Raw genomic sequence first — 24,411 nt, 5'->3', positions numbered from 1 at the left:
AAGTATGAAGCTGCAGGTAGCTAAAGTAATTGGTATAGTTTTCTTTCAACTTGAGCTTGTCAGACAGTTGACAAATTGAGTTAAAAAAATTTTTGGTTCGTAATTCAAAGCATAATTATCCCTCATTTTGATTATTGTAATGCTTTGTTACTAGGGCTGCCAAAATATGCTCTTCGATCTTTGCAAATTGCACAGAATGCTTCTGCTTGACGTTTTTGGGGGTTGAGGCGCTTTGATTATGTTACCCTTGCACTTATTCATTTACACTGGCTTCCAGTTGATTATTTATTTAGATTTGCTCACACCTTTTTCAGTAGTAGCTCAAGCTGAGTTACATTTAGGTACACTGGGTATTTCTCTGTCCCTGGAGGGCTCACAATCTAAGGGCCATGTTTACTAAGCTGCGATACAGGCTTGTTAGAATCTTTAATGTGCGTTAACCATGTATGCTCTTTAACCATGTACGTGCCCACAATATTCACCCTATAGGTGCCTACAAAGCGCACACTAATTGTAAGCATGTTAAAAACGCTAACGCGCCTTAGTAAACAGGGCCCTAATTTTGTACCTGAGGCAATGGAGCGTTAAGTGATTTGCCCAAGATCACAAGCAGCAGCAGTGAGATTTGAACCAGCCACCTCAGGATGTCAAGACTGGTTCACTAATCACTAAGCTACTCCATCAATATAAAATTTTAGTACTGGTTTTTTAAGTTTTGACAAATAAAATATCTCCTGTAACTGTTTCAAGCTTACATTTGCATCAGCCATCAAGGTCACTGAGATCTGCTTTAGTACAGAAACTTGATTTTCTATATTGCAGGACCTAGTTTGGGGAACTCTCAAGAAATGAGAGTTATGAGGAATTTGAATGATTTTTAAAAGGATAAGAGTTTCTGATATCAACTTTCTGCTTTCAGACTGTATACTGTTCTATTTGTATTAATCTGGGTCATGTTTATGTGAGTTATGTATGTTATTTATTAGTTTATTTATGGATATTTTGTACTCCACCCAGAATTGTAGATGGTGTGGACTACACATTTTTAAATAAAGAAATAAATGATTGGACTTCTATTAATTTTTTATATAAATTACTGCCACTTTGTAAAAGGATCCCCGAGGCAGCCCGATGAAGCAATGCTGAGCACCATTGCAGAAGAGTAGGTGAATCATCCGTCAACCAACACGCAAAATACATTTCTTACACAACAGTATCGAACATTTAACAAATCCCATAAAGCCTTTAGGAGCTGAGCAGGCACTACAGACAGAATCAAACAACAGTAAAACTGCCAGGCACCACCCCCAGTGACACAAGCTAGAAACATGTGCTGCAACCGGCCCCAGAAGGCTACCATCTTAGGGCAGGACCAGAACATATGGCCAAGGGTATATGACTGCAAGTATTTCAAACATACATCATCAGGTCTCAAAGTAGCCAGAAAGCAGTATATCAAGTTCCATTTCGTTTTCCCTTTTGGGGTAATGTTTCTAGATGGTTATTTTTGCACACACTGACAGGAATGAACCTCACCCATAAACCAGGGTACACTGGATATAATCTCAATCTCTCCAGTTTACTCTAGTGCTCATCCTTGTGTGTTCTCCTAACATTATGGTTGCTCACTATAAGGACAATAAAGAATCATCTAGTTCCAATATGTGCTGATAAAACACAAAGTGGAGTCAATCCGTGGTTTGTTCCATCCATGAAGGTTTTTTCCTTCTTTGTTTTGTGTAGTAAGAAAGAACTACATGTGGACAGAGGCAGAAAATAAAATCGAAGAAAGCTGAAAGGAAAAGGAGGAGAGAAAAATGGCAAACAAACAGGAAATCTTGGCAATAGAATTAAGAGAAGATGACCAACACAACTAAAAAAAGTAGTGACCAAACAAGAAAGGTACGAAAAAATAGTTTTATTTTTAGTTTAAGATAGTGTGGTAGCTGTGTTAATTATTTTGTTTTATTTGTAGTTGATAATTTGTAATGTAGTGAATGGAATAGGTCATATTTTGAAATTTACGTCGGCTATCTTTATAGCAGTACAAGGGGAAAATATTGTTTTTCTGGTGTTATCCTGCACGCCAGAGCCTGGTATTTGAGGGTTTCAGCTGAATTTTTATCTAAATATTTTATTAGTTTATGCTCACTCTTAGAGGTTCTTTTGTTGGACCTAGGGACTTGGGTACTACTATTTTCAAATATGTTTTTTTATATGCTCTACGGCTGGTAAAATGGGTGTGGCTACTGTAGGAGTGGAACCATAGTGACCCCGCCCTTAAGGTTGGCCCTGTATGAGTACCGGTACATTTTTTCGTTAAAAAAAAAAAAGCACAGCATACATTAAGTTATAAATTGAAGGTCTCAGAAGTGAGCCCAAATTTTCTCATAACTTTCAAGATTATTCTGTAGCAAGAAACAACTTGCTTTAGAGAAACTAGCAAAGTGAAAAACAAACCTAAAAATAAAAGCGATAAATAACTGAAAACAAGATGAATTATTAATGATCTTACCTGGCCTGCCAAGTTGAAATAAGAATGGTTTGTCAAATTGATTGGTGTGGTCTTGTCAGTTTGTGCCCTGTAGTTTATGCTCAGCTCTCCCTTATCCAATGTGTATGTCACCCAAACTTTTAGCTCACCGGGGTATCCTTCCTCACCATCTGGGCTTATCCTAGAAAAACGCACACCGTTTGGCAGCACCTCAGCATTCCAGAGCATCTGCAAAACAGTTCTACTGAAATTGTATTTCCACTCACACTCCACAACCCTTCTGAAAACATGTGTAAAACATTTACCAAGACACTACAGCAGCCAAGAAATGTGTACATCAGAAAGCATATTATACAAGTCAGTATCAGTTGTGGACACTTCTCAGTGCAAACACCTTGCTGTATCTATTGGCCACATCTGCAAGCTGGCATCATTTTCTTATTTATTAAAGCACAAAGATGCGCTATTGGTGCTGACAAGTTCTTTACTGCAGATAAACCTAGACTTGGCAAGGGCTGTGTTTCAGCCACTAGGCCTGCATCAGGGTTATGGTAAAATTAGTTATTACCTGATAATTTTCTTTCCATTAGTCCCGACAGATCAATCCAGAGACTGGTGGGTTATGTCCCTCTGCCAGCAGGTGGAGATAGAGAGAACTTCCGAGGTTCACTATATGTGGCATGTACAGCCAGCTAAACCTCAGTATTGTCAATACCAAAGCCATGTGGATCTTCAAATCATCATCTAAACAAAATTTTCTTGGCTTCAAAAATATCAACAAACTACTCTGCAACTGCTGGAGGAACTCATGCAGCTCACAGCAAGTAAAGAAATTCGCTCCTTTGTTGAAACGATCAATAACCTAGAACCTGAAAACCAAACAAACTAGAATGTAACCAACTGTAAATCTCAGGATGGGCCTATGGATCTTCCATAGCGTCCCACAGATCAATCCAGAGACTGGTGGGATGTACCCAAGTAGTTTTTAAGTAGGGCGGGACACAGAGATCCCAGATTGCAGCACCAAAGCCCCAAACTACTACTACTTATCATTTCTATAGCGCTACTAGACGTACGCAGCGCTGTACACTTGAACATGAAGAGACAGTCCCTGCTCAACAGAGCTTACAATCTAATTAGGAGAGACAAACAGAACAAACAAGAGATAAGAGAATATTAAAGTGAGGATGATAAAATAAGGGTTCTGAACAAGTGAATAAGGGTTAGGAGTTAAAAGCAGCATAAAAAAGGTGGGCTTTTAGCTTAGATTTGAAGACGGCCAGCGATGGAGCATGACGTACCAGCTCAGGAAGTCTATTCCAGGCATATGGTGCAGCAAGATAAAAGGAACGGAGTCTAGAGTTTGCGATGGAGGAGAAGGGTGCAGATAAGAGAGATTTACCCAGTGAACGGAGTTCCCAGGGAGGAATGTAGAGAGAGATGAGAGTGGAGAGGTACTGAGGAGCTGCAGAATGAATGCACTTATAGGTCAATAAAAGGAGTTTGAACTGTATGCGGAAACGGATAGGAAGCCAGTGAAGTGACTTGAGGAGAGGGCTAATATGAGCATAACGACACTGGCAGAATATTAGTCGTGCAGCAGAATTTTGAACAGATTGAAGAGGAGAGAGATGGCTAAGTGGGAGACCTGTGAGAAGCAAGTTGCAATAGTGTAAGCGAGAGGTGATAAAGAGCGTGGATGAGAGTTCTGGTAGTGTGCTCAGAAAGGAAAGGGCGAATTTTGCTGATATTATAGAGAAAGAAATGACAGGTTTTAGTAGTCTGTTGAATATGTGCAGAGAAGGAGAGGGAGGAGTCGAAGATGACCCCAAGGTTACGAGCTGATGAGACAGGAAGGATGAGAGTGTTATCCACAGAAATAGAGAATGGGGAAGGAGGAGAGGTTGGTTTAGGGGGAAAGATAAGAAGCTCAGTCTTGGTCATGTTTAGTTTCAGATGGCGCTGAGACATCCAGGCAGCAATGTCAGACAGGCAGGCTGATACTTTGTCCTGGGTTTCGGCTGAGATTTCTGGTGTGGAGAGGTAGATCTGGGAGTCATCAGCATAAAGATGACACTGAAAACCATGGGATGAGATCAGAGTACCAAGGGAAGAAGTATAGATGGAGAAGAGAAGAGGTCCCAGGACAGATCCCTGAGGTACACCAACTGACAGTGGGATAGAAGTAGAAGAGGATCCACTAGAGTATAAACTAAAGATACGCTGGGAGAGATAAGAAGAAAACCAGGAAAGAACAGAGCCCTGAAATCCAAGTGAGGACAGCGTATCAAGGAGTAGGCTGTGATCAACAGTGTCAAAAGCAGCAGACAGATTGAGAAGGATGAGGATAGAATAGAGACCTTTTGATCTGGCTAGGAACAGATCATTGGAGACTTTAGCAAGCGTTTCAGTTGAATGAAGGGGGGGCGAAAGCCAGATTGAAGTGGATCAAGAATAGCTTGAAATGAAAGAAAGTCAAGGCAACGGCGGTGAACAGCACGTTCAAGTATCTTGGATAGGAAAGGGAGGAGGGAGATGGGGCGATAGTTGGAAGGACAGGTAGGGTCCAATGAAGGTTTTTTAAGGAGTGGTGTGACTACGGCAAGTTTAAAGGCATCAGGAACAGTCGCAGTGGACAGTGAAAGATTGAGGATATGACAGATAAACGGGATGACAGTAGGAGAGATAGTGTTTAGATGGGTGGGTGTGGTGTCAGAACGCACTGCCACGTCCACTCGATAATGCTTTGCAAAAGTATGCATAGACAACCAAGTCGCCGATCTGCAAATCTCCTCCAGAGAAACTAACTTCGACTCCGCCGTAGAAGCTGCCTGCGCTCAAGTAGAATGCACCCGCAACTGAGCGAGAGGATCTTTCCCTGAAGCAATGTACGCTGAAGAAATAGCCTCTTTAACCCAGCAAGCCACTGTCACCTTAGAGGCCTGGTGCCCTTTTTTCTGCGCAGCAAACAGCACAAAAAGATGATCCGAACGAAAGTAATTCGTAACTTCCAAGTACCTAATGACAGCCTGCCTCACGTCCAGGCATTTTAGAGGCTGAAACTCTGCAGGATAATCCTCCCTACAAAAAGTGGGAAGACAAAGCTGTTGATTCATGTGAAAACGTGACACAATCTTAGACAAAAAAAGAAGAAACTGTCCGCAACGTAACTCCTGCCTTTGTGAAACGGAGAAACGGATCCCTACAGGACAAGGTCTGCAGCTCCGACACTCTCCTTGCTGAAGAAATAGCGACCAAAAACACCATCTTCAACGTCAAGTCCTTCACTGAAACCAGAGACAGAGGCTCAAAGGACGGCCGTTGAAACGCTCAAAGAACCAAATTAAGATTCCAGGTTGGAAAAACCGCAGGTCGTGGCAGACGCAAATGATTAACACCACGCAGAAATCTAACGATGTCTGGGTGCGCAGCCAGCAAAGACCCCTGAAGACGACCCCTAAAACACGCTAGGGCCGCCACCTGAACTTTGAGGGAACTCAAGGACAAGCACTTCTCAAGGCCAACCTGCAAAAAAGCTAGAATAGAAGCTACTGAAGCCGATGCTGCAACCAGCTCTGCTGCACCACACTACGACTCAAAGGTCCGCCACACTCGAGCGTACACTGCAGAAGTAGAACCCTTCCTAGCCCTGAACATAGTCGCAATGACTTTGTCCGGATAGCCCTTTTTTTCTCCTCAATCTCGCCCTCTCAAGAGCCAAGACGGAAGACCAAATGGGGAGGGATCCTCCATAACAATCGGACCCTGACTTAATCTCCGACAACCCGGCAGCCGCAACGGACTGTCAATCTGAAGACAGACCAGATCCACGTACCACGGAGTCTGGGCCAATCCAGAGCTACCACAATCACCCAACCCGAGTGACGAGCCACGCGACCTAGTATCCGGCCTATCATGGGCCACGGCGGAAACACATACAGGAGGTCTGACAGCGGCCATGGCTGAAGAAGCGCATCAATCCCCCGAGAGAGGATCCCTGCCTCTGCTGAAAAATTGAGGTACCTTCGCATTGCACCCTCGCGCCATGAGGTCTATAGCTGGCACTCCCCACCGGACCATGACCAACGAGAAGGTCCGAACGGAGAGCTCCCACTCTCCCGAGTCCAGCACGTGATGACTGAGAAAGTCCGCCTCGACATTCAGCGCCCCCGCTATATGAGCTGCTGACAGAGACAAATGTTCCTCCGCCCAAAGACAGAGAAGAGAGGCCTCCTTGGCCAGAGCCGCACTCTTGGTGCCTCCCTGCTGATTGACATAAGCCACCGCTGACGCATTGTCAGAAAGAATCCACACCAGTCTTCCCGTCAGAATCGGGCAAAATGCCAAAAGAGCCAGCCGAATTGCTCTTAGTTCCAACTGGTTGATCGACCAGGACACCTCCGCCTGGGACCACAACCCCTGCACCGTCTGATCTAGACAATGGGCTCCTCCATCCAGAGAGACTGACATCCGTGGTCACCACCACCCAGTCCGGAACTGCCAAGGGCATTCCCAGCTCCAGCTTGTCGCGGCGAAGCCACCATCACATCGCTATCCTGGCCGATAGTTCCCAGGGAAGGCAAACAGCGTAATCCTCCGACAAGGGGGACCAGCAACTCAAAAAGCAACTTCTGAAGAGGCCGCCTGTGACTCCTGGCCCACAGAACCAGTGTGGCCGCCATGGAGCCCAACACCTGAACGTAATCCCAGGCTCCAGATGTCTGAAGCTCCAAAAGATTTCGAACTTGAAACTGAAGCTTCAGTCTGCGACTCTCCGGCAAGGAAACGGTGCCCAACCGAGTGTTGAACTGCACTCTCAGATACTCCAGGGATTGAGAAGGAAGTAACTGACTCTTGTCCAAATTGATTATCCAACCCAATTTACGCAGCAAACTGAAGACCCTGTCCGTCGCCTGGACACTCTCCTGGAAGGCAGGTGCTCGTATCAGTCCTGCAAGGGAAGTCCTCGAAAAAGTCTGCAGGATTCGACAAAATTCCAGTTTGTAACCGTCTCGTATGACCTCCAAGACCCACTTGTCTGACGTCACCCCGGCCCATCCTCCGAGGAAAAAAGGGACAGCCGCCCCCCTATCACCACCGGAAGATGAGCCAATACCCCATCATTAGGGACGAGCTACAGCAGCTGGTCTCGAAGAAGCGCTACCGGCGTGGCGTTCCCCACGAAATGGCTGCTGCTTCTGAGGAAAGCGTGATTTTGCAAAAGAGCCAGATCTGCCAGGCCGATACTGGCGGGCATCCCAAAATCGGGACCGGGAGGTGCCGCCATGGGCAGAAGACCGAGGCTTATCCTTAGGCAAATTACGGCCTTTAGAATCCTCCAGATCCTTAACAATCCTGTCCAGATCCTCCCCAAAAAGCAGCTTACCTCTGAATGGCAAATGTGCCGACGCCGTATCTGCCAACCAGTGCCGGAGCTACAACCAATGGCGAGCCATTACTGACAAAGCCACCTCCTTAGCCGAGGCTCGAAGGAGATCATAAAGCAAATCCGCCAGGTAAGCGAGGCCCATCTCAAGAGAAGGCAAAACCTGAATGCGCTCCTCCGGAGAGGCCGCCTTCTGCACCCAGGAAAGGCACGCTCTGGCCGCATAGGAACCGCGGACAGAAGCCTGCATACACAAAGCCGCCACCTCGAAAGACTCCAATTTCCTATCCTGATAATCTTTAAGATCTGTGCCTCCTTCTACCGGTAACGTAGTCTTCTTAGTGACTGCAGTGATTAAAGAATCCACTGCAGGTAGTCCGAAAAGCTCCCATTCTGCACCAGGAAGCGGATAAAGGCGTGCTATGGCCCTGGCCACGCACAATCCTGCCTCTGGAGTGTCCCACTGAGCCGCAATGAGCACTTTCATTGACTCATGAATGAAAAAAGTCCTGGGAAGCCACTTAGTTCCCGACATAATAGAAGGGGCAACCGAAGCAGGCAAACCGCTGTCTGGAACAGAAATGTTCAAGACTTCCATAGCCCGCACTATCAAAGCCGGCAGCTCTTCTTGGTGGAACAAACGCACCGCCGTGGGATCATCTCCCCATTCAGAGGCCAATTCGCCTTCCTCAAGATAATCTGAGTGGCCTAGTCGGGGAAACTCCCGACACCTGGCCATCATCTACCTCCGAACACATCGAGAAAGAATATAAGCCCCGCGCTTCGAACCGCGGACGCTTGGCCCCTAAGGGAGAGGGCCTGGCTACTTCCTCCGGAGGAGACCCAGAGGGAGCCCCCCCCCCTCCCCACCCGGACCTCTTAAGCAGAAATGCCTTGTGCATTAAAAGCACAAACGCCGGAGAAAACTGCAAAACATCTGCATCCTTAACTGCCTCCTGAGAGACAGCCGACGCTGCTGCAGGCAAGGCCCCCCTCATCAAAGACTCCCCCCGCTCTGTACCACACGGGGAAGAACACAAAATGGCGCCGGAGTCTAAACCCGGCTCAGCCGCGCCAGCCACAGAGCACAATGCACTTCCTGAGACTGACGCTGCCCTGCAGTCCCCCGCGTCCGGAGCCATCCCAGCACCTGCTGCCTGGAGGAAACCCATATCACCGAGAGAGGAGGCTGCCAAAAGCAATGCCAAAGGCGCCCGTGAAATGGCACCAAAATTGTCTGCTGTGGAGCAGGATGAAGCGGGCCCGAAGGAAACCAATGGCGCTGCCGACTTCGCGCTCTGAATCGAGCGGTCCCGCGACTCCACACCCTGCTCCCCAGAACGAGAGCTGCGAGGACAGGCAAAGCACATTCCCAACGCTGCTCTCCGGCTCCCACACAGGAAGCAGCATTTGACTTCCTCTGAGGGAGTTGACATCAATTAAAGAGTTAACTACAGCCAGAACGAAGCCCTATCTTACTGTGAGTGCAAGGCTCCGTTCCTTTTTTTTTTTTTTTTTTTAAAGATTCACATATGCTGGCAAAGGGAGTTCCGCAGGGGGTGGGGGGGAAGGGAGGGACCTGGCCCCACCAGGTATACCCAGCTCACTATCGCAGTGAGCCCTCAACCCCCTAAGGGACGCTCAACTCGGACCGAGGGAACAGGTGAGGAGCCCCAATCCAGAGCTGCAGAGCTATCTACCTTCCACCTGCTAGATAGAGAGAATACTGAGGTTTAGGTGGCTGCACATGACCACATATAGTGAACCTCGGAAGTTCTCTCTCTCTCCACCTGCTGGCAGAGGGACATAACCCACCAGTCTCTGGATTGATCTGTGGGATGCTATGGAACCCCAGGTGGATGTTAGGGGTAGTGCTAAGGTGTTATGTGAAAGGGATTTCAGCAGAACAGATGCTGTCAGATGTAGTGGGGAAAATAGGAGTTAAAAGGTGGATTCCCTAAGTTATGGGCAAAGCCAGATTTACAAGCAAAAGAAAGTAGAGGCTGGTCAAAGACTGATCCAACACAGAAATAGGTGCTAAAAACTCTTATTGGTTGTAGTTGAGGACTCGACATGGTCCGTGTTTCGGCAGCACAAACCACCTATTTTCAGGGGTCACAATAACAGTCTAACATATATTTTTTTTTGTCAAACAAAAATTATATATATATATATATATATGCATACATCAAACTAGATGTAAGAAACGTAGCATATAAATCATGTAAAAGGACTGAAATGTATGGAAAACAACTAGTAATAATAAATAAAACAAACAAACCAAACACTCCAAATGAACTTAAAGGATACAATGGACTGAACTACTGTTAGACTTTGTCTAAAAACACACACACACACACATATATATATATATATATATATATACGGTAAATACATCTTAAAACTAGATGTGAAAAATAAGAGAACTAAAATATATAGAAAACAACTAGTAATAATAAAAAGGAAAAATTATGTTCTTACCTGATAATTTTCTTTCCTTTAATCATACCAGACCAGTCCAGACTAATGGGTTGTGTCCATCTACCAGCGGAAGGAGACAGAGAAAATAGTTCCAAGTAAACTGCCCCTTAAGGGTATCGTGCAGCCTGGAATGTTCAGTATTTTGAATAGCCAAGCAATGGTGCTCTGAAGTCTAGAAGAAAACACAGTTAATACCAAACAGGCAAACTCTTGGAGCCAATATGCAGAACCTCACTGTTCCTGCTTGGCCAAAGGCAACTGCAACCTCCCCTCACAGTAAAGTAAGCGGGAGGGAATGGTCCATACTGAGCTTGCTCAAGCACATAGAGATCTACCCCTGAATCCGGGGAAATAACTCTGTGATGCCAAGTAACAGGAGTCATACAGAGCCGGCACAACAACAAGTGGCAGGAGATTGAATAGAGAAGATGAAGTAGGCAGTGCTGTAGGACATCCCACCGTATTGAAGCGTCACCAGGGATACCTAAAGGAAACAACACTCTGACAGACTTTAGCCAGGGAGAGCATCTGGACTGGTCTGGTATGATTAAAGGAAAGAAAATTATCAGGTAAGAACATAATTTTTCCTTCCTTGTCATCTATACCAGACCAGTCCAGACTAATGGGATGTAGCAAAGCAGTTTTCCAAAGACGGGGGGGGGGGGGGGGGGGGGGGGGGGGAGGGGAAGAAGAATGCAGAAAGTTGAAAAATCAACAAAGCTATACACACAGCAAAAAACTGATCAGCAGAAAAGGATTTGAATATCTCAACCACCACGCTACAAAAATGGAACACAGTTAGATACTAGAAAAGGAACTGAAGCCGTAGGACGTAAAACAAACGTCCTGAGCAAAAGAAAAATTACGCACCCCTGTCCCGAGAGTAGTAAAAGAAGCATCAAAAGATACTCATGCCAAAGGACCCCCCCCTGGAAGGAAGGCAACAGTCGTATCCGAGGAACAAGGAGAAGGATCTCCTAAACCAGGATCCTCTTCTTCAAACCCTGGCAGGACAAAGACTAACTCCCAAACCTGCCGGTCTGCCTTGAGTCCAAGATGGTCGGATGAAGCGACCTTAACAAGTACTAGGAGTACGCAACCCCAAACAGTGCCACACTTCATAGAAGAAAGGAAGCAAGGTCCAGGAACCACCCAAACCTGCGCCTAGTGAGAGAATCAAACTCCACAGATCAAGAAGAGACTCCAGAGTTGAGAGAATCAACTAACTGGAGCGCTAGTCTCTCCAGGAGAACCATGAAGAAAAGGGCAGCAGCATACCAGGGTACAACCATAGAAAGAGTACTCCTCAACCAGCTCGCTCTGGACTTAGGGATGAAAGAACAGAGCCAAGAGAACAAAAGGAGACAAAAAGAAAGAGAATCGAGAGCCACACTGTGGAGAAAAGACCCCCAAGGTGCCAAGAGGCCACAAAAGGCGCACAGACTAATTCAAACTCCAGCAATTGAGAAGCTTCTTGCCAGCCACCAAGAGCCTACGGCAAGAAAAGGTGCCACAGGAATTGCAGCTAACAGGAGACAAGACAGCCTTGTCTAGCAGTCTAAACTGCGGTATGCCACAGCTGCTGAGAAGTTACTGTATCCAACCTGCAGAAAAAAGCTGGGGTTGACCGACAAGGTGAAACAGTGCCTAATAGACAAAGGTGAAAATATGCTCCACAGTCAAAGACTGAACTGTGCTCAAGGGACAGAAAAGAAGCTGCGCTCATCAGGCAGAGTAGGATCTGTGCTCAACAAGAACAAACAGATTTGCACTCAAAAGCACACAAACTGAGCCACGCACCACGGGCAGAGAAAGTTGCACACCTCTGGCAAAGATAGAAATGCACTGAACAAGCAGAGAAGAAGCTGAGACTGAGTAACAGACACAGGATGAGCAGTGCCCCACTGAAAGAGCTGGATGTTAGCTGGATGTTAGAGGTACCTGCAGAACTGAAGCTGCGGTAGCGATGGAACTGTGTATAAAATGCAGACAAGGAGCTGCTTTCCACACGCAAACAAGGAACTGTGCTCCGGATGCCAGCAAGCAGCTGTGCTCAGCTGCGCTCCTGACACTGGCAAGGAACTGCGCTCCAGACACCAGCAAGGAGCAGCACTCCACATGCCGACATAAAGCTGTGTAGCACCTGCAGTCACAGAGCTGTGCTCCACATACCACCCTGGAACTTCACCCAATTTGCAGAGAAGAGTTGTGCTAAACATACAGGGATGGAGCTACACTCAACAGGCGGTGGAGCTGCGCTCTGCATGCAGACAGGGAGCTGTGTTCCATACGCAAAGAGAAAGCTGCAGGCCACACACAGACAAGGATCTGCGTTCCACAGGCAGACACAGAGCTGTGTTCTACATGCAGACAGAGGACTGTGCCCCACGCTGAGACCTGCAGAGAAAGATCTACACTCAACATGTGACAATGGAGCTGCATTCAACATGCAGAGATGAAAGGTTGCAGAATAAGCAGCAAAGGAACTTCACTCAACATGCCATGATAGAGCTGTTCTCAACATACAACGATGGAGCTAAAGCCAACCTGGAACTGTGGAACTGTGCCCAGCATGCAGCGATGGAGCCATGCCCAACATGGAACGGTGGAACTGCATGGAATAATGAAGCCGTGCTCAACATGCAGCGATGGAGCCGTGCTCAACAAGCAAAACGCATAGATGGAGTCCTGGGGAACAGCCAGAGAAGAAGGTGCAGCCAGGAGGCCAACAGGAAAGGAGCACAACTTGTGGAAATGCAGACCTGGCGCTGCACTCCCCTGGCCCAGAGGGACTAAAACTACAAGAAGAGAAAGCCCCGTGCCCCAAGAGACACTCTCGGCCCTCTAGTGGTCTCTGAGCCACAATGACCGCCCTTCCTAGGCAACCGATATAGAGCAGCAATCAACGTAGAGAAAGAACTCCGACCAAGAGGAAGGTAAGCATCACAGAGCTGGAATCCTCAAACCATAGGGAGCAAAATGCAGCCATAAGGCAGTGAGGAAGAAACCACTCTCACCAGGCCAGGAACAAAGAGGAAGCTGGTCACTAACACCAAACTGAAGAAAAACCAGCTAAGGGAGAGTCAAACTCCAGACCTAGAACAGAGTCACTTCCCTGCAGAAAAGTAGAGAAAAGCGCAGAGCTAAGAGGCGATAATCCAGATGCACAGCAATAGATCTGCTCAGCAGGAAAGAACTGCGCCCCTTACAGAAAAAGAAAGGAGTGCCAAACATGCCAGGAGAGAGGCGCCTGAAACTAGAAAAGGCTAAATTCGCCTGTGCCAGGCTAAAACTCCCACCCGAAAGCAAGGAAGAGCTGTGGCAAACTAGTCCTAAAAAGGCATATTCCTGTGAACAGACACTGAACTGTGTCCAAGCAAAAGACTGGCAAGAATGGCGCTCCCAAGGGTACTCAGAAGAGGGATTTGAGCTAGCAGTTGCACACCAAGGGCAACTCGGACTCCCACCAGAAGGAAAGTATCCTGCAGACAAACCAGAGCAGACAGGATGGATCCATGGGGACGAGAGAACCAGAACCTCCCTAAGGAAGGGAGGAAAAACGGCTGCCAAAACAAGAATCAAATAGCAGGGGCGTCTCAAGCAAGATGCCTGAAGCAGCAGAGACCGGCCAGTCTGAAAAAGAACTGACCAACAGCCGCATAAGGCTGACAGGAATGAAAAAAATAGCCCTGGACTAAAAAGACCGAGCCTGCAGCCAAACAGAGCCAGCAAGAGACTTCCCCCACTTTGGAAATGGCAGACTAAGACCTCCGAACCGCAAAAGGTACAAGTTCCAGCAATGGGGCCGCCCTCTGAACCAACTGCTGTCTAGGACCGTGAAGAGGAGAAAAACAACTGAGTTTCGTGATCCAGACACGAGCCGTGCCCCACAAAAAAAAAAAAAAAAAAGCAACTGGTACCAGTTCAGAAGAGTCCAAGATCAGAATCAGACGCCGGCCAGCAAAATTCAAAGAAACTTCGCAAGCAGCCACCTAGAATACATTGTCAAAGGCGGGAAAATAAATCAGGTAATAGGCAAGCGAAAGAAGAAATTTAAAAAAAAAATAAACTTTAACAACCTTCTTCACCAGTGACAGAAATTAATAAAGGTTTACCTCAGAAGCAGAAAAGGAGGGAAAAAACAAAGTTTCCTTTTTTTTTTTTTATAAACAACCTTCTTCACTAGTGACAGGAATAAATAAAGGCTTACCTCAGAGGCAGAAATTCAGATATACCTACCACCACAGAAGAGAACCCCACAGGGGAGACAAGTTACTCCATTTCACAATCAACCATCACCCTGCTAGAAAGACAGCGAGGGGAGGTAGGGGAAGGAACCAGGGTCACTGGATATCACCCTAGCTGGCAGATAAGGAACTCAGAACCACCGAGTATCATCTAAAACTAGCCCCGACACGGCTACCAGTACACCCCTGGCTCCACTGTCACCAGAAGAATCTGGTACAGGAGCTACCAGCCAGCAATCCAGAGCAGCTGCACGATCCGTCCACCATCCATTAGGAGACAGAGAAAATACTGAACATTCCAGGCTGCACGATACCCTTAAGGGGCGGTTTACTTGAAACTATTTTCTCTGTCTCCTTCCGCTGGTAGATGGACACAACCCATTAGTCTGGACTGGTCTGGTATAGATGACAAAGAAATAAATAAATAAATACACACCTGAAAGAACCTAAAAGATACAGTGGACTGCACTACTGTCAGTATACTTATTGGAAAGTAACAGGGATATACCTTTGTAACCAAAACAACATATCTTAAAATTCTGGGGTACCATTCTCTCATGGAGCACAAGGAAAACAAGAGTAAAACATGTACATTAAATTATTGATGGAGACATGGTGGGCCATGGGTGGTGGAAAGAGGAAAAGAGACAGGGATATAGATGCTGGGCTATAAGGGTGGAGGGGGGAGATGGCGGAGAGATACTGGGAATGGTGAAACCATAGGGGGTTGTCAAGATGAGAAACAGGATAGTAGCCTAGTGGTTAGTGCAGTGGACATTGATCCTGGGGAACTGAGTTCGATTCCCACTGCAGCTCCTTGTGACTCTGGGCAAGTCACTTAACCCTCCACTGCCCCTGGTACAAAAATAAGTACCTGAATATATGTAAACCGCTTTGAATGTAGTTGCAAAAAACCTCAGAAAGGCGGTATATCAAGTCCCATTTCCCTTTCCCTTCCCTAATGAGTACAAAGAGCAGAAATGTGGTAATGGAGAGTAGGTGAAATATGGAAGGGAGTATAAGACTGGGGAAGGGGTGAGATGGGGCATAAAGCTAGTGGATGAGAAGGAGATGGAAAGTTGATAGGCAGACAAAAAGTAAAAAGTAGATGGAGAACTGGAAGATGAGAAAGAAAGTGAAAAGAGCTGAAAAGGAAAGATAAGCATGTAAGAGACAGGTATAATGAGGTAATGGAACAAGACAGGAGGAGAAATGACAAATGGACAACAGCCAACGGAAAGACAGTAGAAGACAGACAGAAAAGCAGAAATGAGAAACTGGGACCAGATAACTAAGGTAGGAAGAAAGCATTTTATTTTAAATCTATTAACTGAAATATATGTTAGGTTCGGGAAATGTGCATTGCAAATGGCTTTGTACTGTGTTCAGAATAAGCAGAAATATGAATTTCTATTTTTATTTCTTAAGTGTTGCAGTACATGCAAAGTTTGACTTCACGAAGTTCTCAGTTCAATTTTTGTCTTCCTATTTCCGTTTGTAATTTCTGATCCCTTGTTCTGTGTTTAACAAGGGACTGTTTGTGTTTTGGATATGACCGAGGTGCATTATTCTGTTTCAATGTAATTTCTGGGTATTGATCTCTACCTGTCCCACTTGTTCTATTTTACCAGTAGTAGGTGTATTGGTGTTTTAGGACCCAATGTAATAATTGTAGTGCTGCCTATTCGTAGGTATGGTTTTCACTGTTTGAAACACAGGAATAGTTGTACGATATGTTTCCTACATGTATGTTGAGTTACTATTTTTTTCAAGTTTTGTATTATTTCATAATGTGCCTCGTAGTGGAGAGATATGTATTGTTGTTATTGACTTGAGAATTAGAATATTTGTTTGTATGGTGACTTCCATGGAGAAAGTTCCTAGTTCTCATCTTAACCTGGTGTTGGGTGAAGGTTGGATTTTTATGGATGCAAAACGTGTATACATTTAACTCATAAGAACTGCTATATAGTATCAGACCAAAAGGTCCATGAGAGTCATGTATGCTGTGTGTCATATGTGAGCATCGTCTACCTTATTATCGTCCCAACTGGAAAAAAAAAAGATTGAGAACCACTGCTCCAAAGCCTCAGCACCATCTAGAAAGCAAATGTATGCCCTGGGTGCACCGTTAGCATGATTTCATAACTTTGTATATTTCTACAGTAGGTTTTTGTCTAAAGCGAGTCAGAAATACTTTGACAGATACAGCATCAGTAATTTGTCAGATGGGAGGTTGGGGGCCCACGAACCTTATTGCCCAGGGACCCAGATCCCTGTCAGTCTGCCCCTGATATATAAGATGCCACACAACCAAGAAACAAGCTGGCATATGGGGTAATCTATCTGGTATAGTCAACTCAGTAAAAACAAACATGTTATTTCAATACATGCAGTTTTCCCATTGTCCAACTTACCTTATCAAAGCCCTTTATTCCTCCATGAATGCTATTGGGGCCATTGTTGATGGCCAACTGATATTCTTTTCCTTCCACAGTAAATTTCCCTTTAGCAATTCTATTAGCAACTCGTCCAATTACAGCTCCAAAATAGGGATGCTTGCTGAGATAATCTGCCAAGATCAATAATGTAAACGTTTATAGTTTATTCACACTTTCTATATCGCCCAAGCTGACCAGCAGATCTAGGCGGTATACAAAAACTAAAATTTGCAAACAAAAATACAGAATTTCAAGAAAAGAGCTACAATCTATTGACAGGGAAGATAGAATCACTCAAACAGCAGCAGGCACTTAGCGAAATAAAGCAACAGGTTAAGGAGATAATGAACGGAAAGGGATAAAGCAGGGACAGGGTAGGGGAGCAAGGAAGGAAAGACTTGCCAGTGCAGATGATAGACCAGGAGTCTATTATCTATTTTTGAAAAATCTGGTCAAACAGCCATGCTTTCAAAAGTTTCTTAAAGATCTTGAAAGGTACTTCAGCCCTAAGGTTTAACTGAAGCAAATTCCATTGGGAAGGAGCAGCAAAGAAAAATGCACAGCAACAAGTGCTTTCAAGTTGTGCATGTTTGGGATAGGGAAGAACTAGTCGTTGATCATTTAAGGAGCGGAGAAGACGTGATGGTGAGTATGGTATTGAGAAGACGTAAATGTAATCTGGGTAACCCGCCTGGGGTTACCCCGTGGTCACTTAGAGGGTCTATCCCCAGCACAGCTCAGGTCCGCCTGCACCTGCCGCTTGTGCTCTACACTAGCACCCTCCTCCCACCGACTGGGTCACAACCGCCTCTAGGTGAGACTCCTGCTCTCAAATTATCCCCAGTGATTTCTAGGTTACTGGGGCCAGACTCCCAGTGGTCCCACAGTTCCCAGAAAGCACTCAAAGACCCAACTCACAAACCACCAGGATTCTTTATCAGTCCAGACAAGTAGAGTGAACAATTTTGTTTATTCTCATAAAAATTGAACACTGAACAAAAATGTGCAAATAGCAAACAGTAACAAGTAACTGAAAAATGGATCAATTAGAAAACTAACTAAACGTCTATATACTGTCTACAGAGTACCTTGGAAGATCAGGACATATAATTGTTCACAAAGCCTTAGCGAGCTCTGTCTCCCTCCAGGCTAAGACTTAGTCTTCCAAGCTAAGACTGAAGCAACAGTCAGCATCTGCTCGGTAATTTTCAAAATTCCAGGCCAAACAGAGCCCAGAACTGTCAAGTTTCAAATAAAAACAGGTTACCTCACTACAGAGGCTTCCTATTATCTATGTGCCAAATAAAGAAAGACAAGTGTCAGTCCTCTGTAACAGCTTTAAGCATAAACATGCACAATCTGCTGGCCAAACAGGAAAAATACACTTCAGACATAATCAATGCAGGAAAATATCCAATACATTTTACAGGCTTCCCACACTGTTTCTTCACATGTGCCTTGAAAACAAAATGTGAGTAATCTGAATGCAACTTCTTGTTCTATCAGGAGCCAATGAAATTTTTGAAGCAAAGGAGAAACATGATTAACTTTCGTGCATGACAAATAAGTTTAATAGCTAAGTTTTGTATGAATTGTAATCTTTTTATGTTTGCACAAGAGCATCCTTGGTAAACAATGTTGCAATAGTCAAGCTTTGTTATTAATAGTGACAGTAGAAGAGAATAGAATGTATCTATATCAAAGAATCTGCAGATCGAACGGAGCTGCCGGAGAGTAAAAAAGCTAGACTTACATAGATTAGAGAAGTTGAAAAAGTAAGACCAGAGTCAAGTATGATGCCTACATAATGGAAGGATTCTACAGTGGAAAATAAAGTCCCAAACAGATTCATAAAAGTGGAATTATACTCCAGTCGTTTGGATCAACAAGGCAAGAGGACTTAAAAATAAATTAAACAGGAGAGGAGACAAAACTGAACCTTGCGGGATTCTGCAAGTCAAAGGATGCTGTGGCGAGATAGAGGAAGGTGCAAATCTCACATGAACGATTAGTGAGGAACGATGAGAACCATGCTAAAAGGATTCCACCTATTCCTAACGATGAAAATTGAGATAACAGTAATTCGTTATTGACCCAACACTGCTGAGAGATCAAGAGATACTGTAAGGACAGCTGTATGTTTTTTGTGATTTGAATAAATTTAATTTAAGACTGTTAGAACAATCTCCATATTGTAATGCGGTCTGAATCCTGATTGTTTAGGATGGAGGGAATACTACTACTATTACTACAACAACAACTGACTGAATACTATTTTTTCAAGAACTTTGGAGAAGAAGCACAAATTAGATCCTGGGCGGTAATGAGCAGGTATCTGTGAATCCAACGATGGTTTCCTTAAAAGGGGGCATACTTTTGCCATCTTCCACGCTTTGGGCACACTTCCAGTGGTAAGACTACTGTTAATGACTTGGAGAGTTCTGGGTAATAGTTTTAACTCAAGGAGAGTTAGCCATGCCGATGGGAACAGGTCAAGAGAGCAGTAAGTAGGATGCATGGATTTTATTATCTATATAAATAAAATCCCCCCTCAGAGTTCTGAAGCTCACTCCATCAGTGGCAGTGAAGCCCTGAACTCCTGTCCTCCTGGTAGGCTAGGCTACTATTGGGACTACTCACCCTCAGTACTCAGCCATGCCCATCTGCTCCCTATAAAACTCACCCTCAACGTTCTATTGGCCTCTGACGTCACTGAAGCCAAGGTTCGTATGTTCGAAGCTCTGAAGCCTCGAAAAACACAGTCTCTGGGCCCCGCCCTCGCGTCAAACGTTATGATGTTGAGGGCGGAGGCAGACCAATTTACCAACATCGACGACGGGGGGGGGGGGGCAGGGGGGCCACAGGAAAGCCTTGCTAGCGCCCGTTTCATTGGCTCCAGAAACGGGCCTTTTTTTTTACTAGTTTCAGATAAAGAGAAAAGAATTTGTTCCTGGAAAGAAAGTGACACCGATTGCCCATAGAGAGCTGATGAGGTACAGTCATTTAAGGTCAATATATCAGAGGATGTAAACAGTAGTGGCTACCGAAAAATATGATATAGATGACAGAGAGGCATATTTTCAAAGCACTTTGGGAGGCTAAGTTCCATAGGTTTCTATGGAACTTTGGGAGGCTAAGTGCTTTGAAAATGAGCTTAAGAGTCAATAAGATTCTGAACTTTACTTGTGAAATACAGGGAGAAAGCATCAGCCGATAGTATTAAACTATTTAACTGCGGTGTAGATGTTATGCTACTGTTGGAAGTCAGGTTACAAAAAACTGAAAAAAATTCTTTGGGTCTACTGGGAGCTTTTTGCAGTCTCATTAATAAAGTTAAATTTTGCCTGTTTTAACTGAAAATTGTAATCTCTAAGTTTTAAACGAAAGAATAAAAGATTTTCCGTGGTTCTGAAAGTAATCTATTTATGCTCAGCTTTTCTGAGTTGTGTTTTTAGTAATCGAAGGTCACCATCGTACCATGGCTACTTGCGTGTGATTGAGGAAGCCATAATTTGTTTCAATGGGGCGATCATATCTAATGCTGAAGAAAAAGTGACTGTAAGCTATCAGCCATTTTGACAGGGTTAAGGGAGTCAAAGTCTTCTGAAAAAGAGAACAGAAAAAGGAAACTTCCTCTGGATTTACTCGAGATAAAAAATGAAATAACTTAGGATATGGATGTTGCACAGATAGAAACAGGACAAAATAGAAAATTAAATGTATTGCAAGGTGATCTGACCATGGCACCAATTTAGAAAATCACAAACTGCTATGGGAAAAAAGTTGTTTTAGAAGAGCGCAGTATCATTTACAATGTGATATGCTGCGATTTACATATGGATCAACAAAAGTACAGAAGAGCAAAACCTTGCAAAGATGAGCACACTCAGGAGACAGCGAAGGTGACAAAATAAAACGATCATGCTGTATGTTCTAGAAGATTTATTAAATCAGCAAGATCGACTTGACACAGCCGTGTTTTGGCCCAATGGCCTGCCTCAGGATTCTTTCTATGTCGTGTAGATGGATCTGTCAGTAACACTTGCTGTAACGTAGTATCTCAAGCACTATCACTAAGAACCTTCTCTCAATTTGTGACAACTAATCTGCAGTTCAAGGAAAGGTGTAGCTAATGGTGTCATAAAAATAGTAAAAGAACAGAGGCCAGACATTAAAATCATATTTCAACAAGGAAACGAACAAAGCCTACCTCAGACTAGGCCATCGAGTATAAAGATATTGCCAGGGTGATAGAAAATAGGACATTCTTTAACAAAGTGGTATTTGTGATAGCTTGTCCTAAAAGATGTTGGCTCAAGAGGAAGACATGCTCAGTTCAGAAGCAGTTGAGATTCTGAGAATACATCAAGGTCAGAACCAGACAGTCTTGCAATGACGCCTATATTCCTCAATCTCACTGATCTTTCCAGGAGGTACACAGCTCCAGTACTTTGAGGGGCCCTTTTACTAACCTGCGGAAGTGAGCGCGTCTTTTGGGCACGCACTGGGCCAGTTTTTACTGCATCCTGGAAAAAGGGCCTTTTTTTTAAGGGGTGGAAAATGGACGGGTGGCAAAATAAAAACCAGGGCGCGTCCATTTTCGGCCAGAGACCTTACTGCCACCCGTTGACTTAGCGGTAAGGTCTCACATGCTACCCAGGCATTAGGCATGCAGCACGCACCCATTGCTGTTTACCGCTAGGTTGGCGCCATGCGGTATAAAGTAGAAAATATTTTCTACCACGTGTTTTCGGCATGCGCCAGATTCAGAATTACCACCCAGGGAACACAGTAGCCAGGTGGTAATGCTAATTTGGCATGTGCTGGATGTGCATAGGCCCTTATGCACCTTTGTAAAAGGGCCTCCGAGTTTGTCCTATAAATTACAGTGAAATAAGCAGAAATCACATACCAGTTGCAATTTACAATGTAGATTTTGCATGCTTTGCTGAGAAGGAACCATCTTGTTTGCTACAGTAGTACATACACAGGGCTTTGCAGAGGGTAATATCACCTGAGCCACTGCCTGCAGTCATAACAAATCCATGGAGTATTAAGCAATCCAACCACAATGAATTAGTCCAGAGGCTGTTTGCTGTTCTCAGGTCTCTTGAGGCACGTTGGTGCTTTTTCTTCTTCGTCTACAAGTGCATGCCAATTGGTCAGTACACTGAAGATGAATTATTTTCTTTTGATTTTAAATTTAATCCTGTGCTAGTCTATGTTAGTCCAACTATCTCAAGCCTTGCAAGACCAGCACAAGAGTTCAGACACTGCATGGCTCAAACTCAATGAGAGCCACAGGTGTAGGCAGGCAACAGCTGTTCCTAGGGCAGCTACAGTGGCCAGAACCAGCAAGGTAGAGGCAGGGGGATTAAGAAGCTGGATTCCCTCTGGGAATGCACTTGCTTATGCTGGCTGGAACTAGCAAGCTTGTGGGGGTGAGAAAGTTACATTTCTGAGGTGGGGGGGGGGGGGAATAAGTGAGAGAGACTAGTGGGTAATCATATCACAACGATAGCTGAATCAAAGAGACAAATTGCCTCACAAGCAACTATCAGTGGACTAGCAGCAAATGCCAACAGCATACTTGTGAAGGGAATGAGGGAAGACTAGCCTGATTTACTATGCTTCTTCCCTCCCCACGCAGAGAATGGTAAAATAACCTTAATAAAGAAAAATGCTATAGATCTCCCCTTCCCCCAACTTCAATTTCAGTGGGATCAACGGAGAGATTGAGGGAGTTGTGAGCTACTGGCTCCCAAGGTTTTGGGCTAACATAGTAAGAAATGGCAAACAAAGACCCAAACAGTCCATCCAATTATCAATTCATGATTAAATCAACAATGAATGTGATGTAAAATACTTGGTCATGGTCTTTCTTTGGTGTTTCTGGGACATAGACCATAGAGGTCAGCCACTCTGTCCTTACGTTCCAACTACTGGAGTTGCTGTCAAAGCTCAGGTTCCAGTCACTGAAGTTGCTGTCGAAGCCCTTTCCAGCCCCATCCTAAACCAGACTGCCATATACGGGACACAGACCATACAATTCTGCCTGGCACCAGTCCTAGTTCATTTAAGCGTCACTCTACACATCCACACACATGAAGACATTTAAGTTTAGAGGGTTTTTTTATGCCATCCATTTTCTAATTAGAGAGCCTGTGTGTTCATCCCACACTATTTTGAATTCTGTCACCGTTTTTGTCTTTACCACCTCCCTCAGGAGACCATTCCAGGCTTTGGCCATTCTCTCTAGCTCCTTGATGCCAACAAACAAAAAAAAACATTTATCAAGGTCTGAAACATGAAGGCACACACATTTCTCAGACCCTTTTATAGAAGTGTACAAGGCTATGATGAATCGAACTAGGGTAAGGGAAATTGGAGAGAATGGTAGTAAGTAGACTGAGAACTGTTTGTAACCTCTTATTAACTTTTCTGTAGCTATTGAGAGGCTGAGCCACAACTTGCCTGCAGATTAAATATGCATCCTGTACCATTTCTTGCATCAGTTGCAATATTAACACTAGATCGAAGAGAAGAGATTATGGAAAGTTTCAGTTTCTGTGAAGGTTCCATAAATCATTTCCTGCTTTTGAATGCAAACAACTTCATCTTCAGCAACTTTAACAGTTTAACGAGAGTCATTATTTGCAGACCTCAAAAGATGGCCAGTTTTTCATTATAGCAAGGTGAAGCCATAACCTTATGAATTTTACTGTCTGAGGGCTATCTACTAAACATATATGTGCAGATAGATTTTAGATAGAATGTAGACAGGGAAATTCACATGTCCAAGTCAGGTGTGGGGAAATTCTCATACTGTTTTATAAGAGTCTATACCCAACACAGAGCCTTTTGTAAAACAGGTGTAGGACTGTACATCAAAATCCTTCTACCTACAGAACGAGCAATGATTTTAGAAAACTGTATATAGAGAAAAAATGTAGAAGTCCCCCTCCCCCATACAGATGTGGAAGAACACAGGTGTAGGACTGTACATCAAAATCCTTCTACCTACAGAACGCGCAATGATTTTAGAAAACTGCACATAGGGGAAAAAAATGTAGAAATCCCCCTCCCCCATACAGATGTGGGAGAAGCTTTCTATAATTCACTGCTCCCTCTGGAAAGGACTCTGATCCCAGCATCAGAACCCCCCCCCCCCGATATTCCCCCAGCCCTCCCCTGATTAAGCCCCCCCACAGCAAAGGCCCCCAGGTGTGGGCAATAACCTAGTGTGCAGGCCACCCCCCTCTCCCACGGGAGGCTCTACTAATGTAAATGGCACCCCCAGCACCTACCCACTTCCCTGGCTTAGCATGGTGGGATTGATGACCAGTTATTCCTGTCTCAAGG

At 44.7% G+C, this 24,411-nt stretch overlaps 1 protein-coding gene across 1 annotated transcript in view; it reads right to left on the bottom strand.

Annotated features, from left to right (window-relative positions):
* Positions 1–24,411, bottom strand: part of GALM (galactose mutarotase) — a 105,450-nt gene that overhangs the window by 62,942 nt on the left and 18,097 nt on the right. Inside the window, exons 2-3 of the mRNA XM_030196289.1 lie at positions 17,026–17,180; positions 2,516–2,722 (exon numbers count right to left, since the gene is read on the bottom strand). Coding sequence (XP_030052149.1) covers positions 2,516–2,722; positions 17,026–17,180 — 362 coding nt within the window. The remainder of the gene's footprint in view (positions 1–2,515; positions 2,723–17,025; positions 17,181–24,411) is intronic.

Source organism: Microcaecilia unicolor, chromosome 3 (genome assembly GCF_901765095.1).
Source record: "Microcaecilia unicolor chromosome 3, aMicUni1.1, whole genome shotgun sequence".
Lineage (NCBI taxonomy): Eukaryota > Metazoa > Chordata > Amphibia > Gymnophiona > Siphonopidae > Microcaecilia > Microcaecilia unicolor.
The sequence above is the reverse complement of the archived record's forward strand: the minus strand, read 5'-3'. Positions and strand labels throughout refer to the sequence as shown.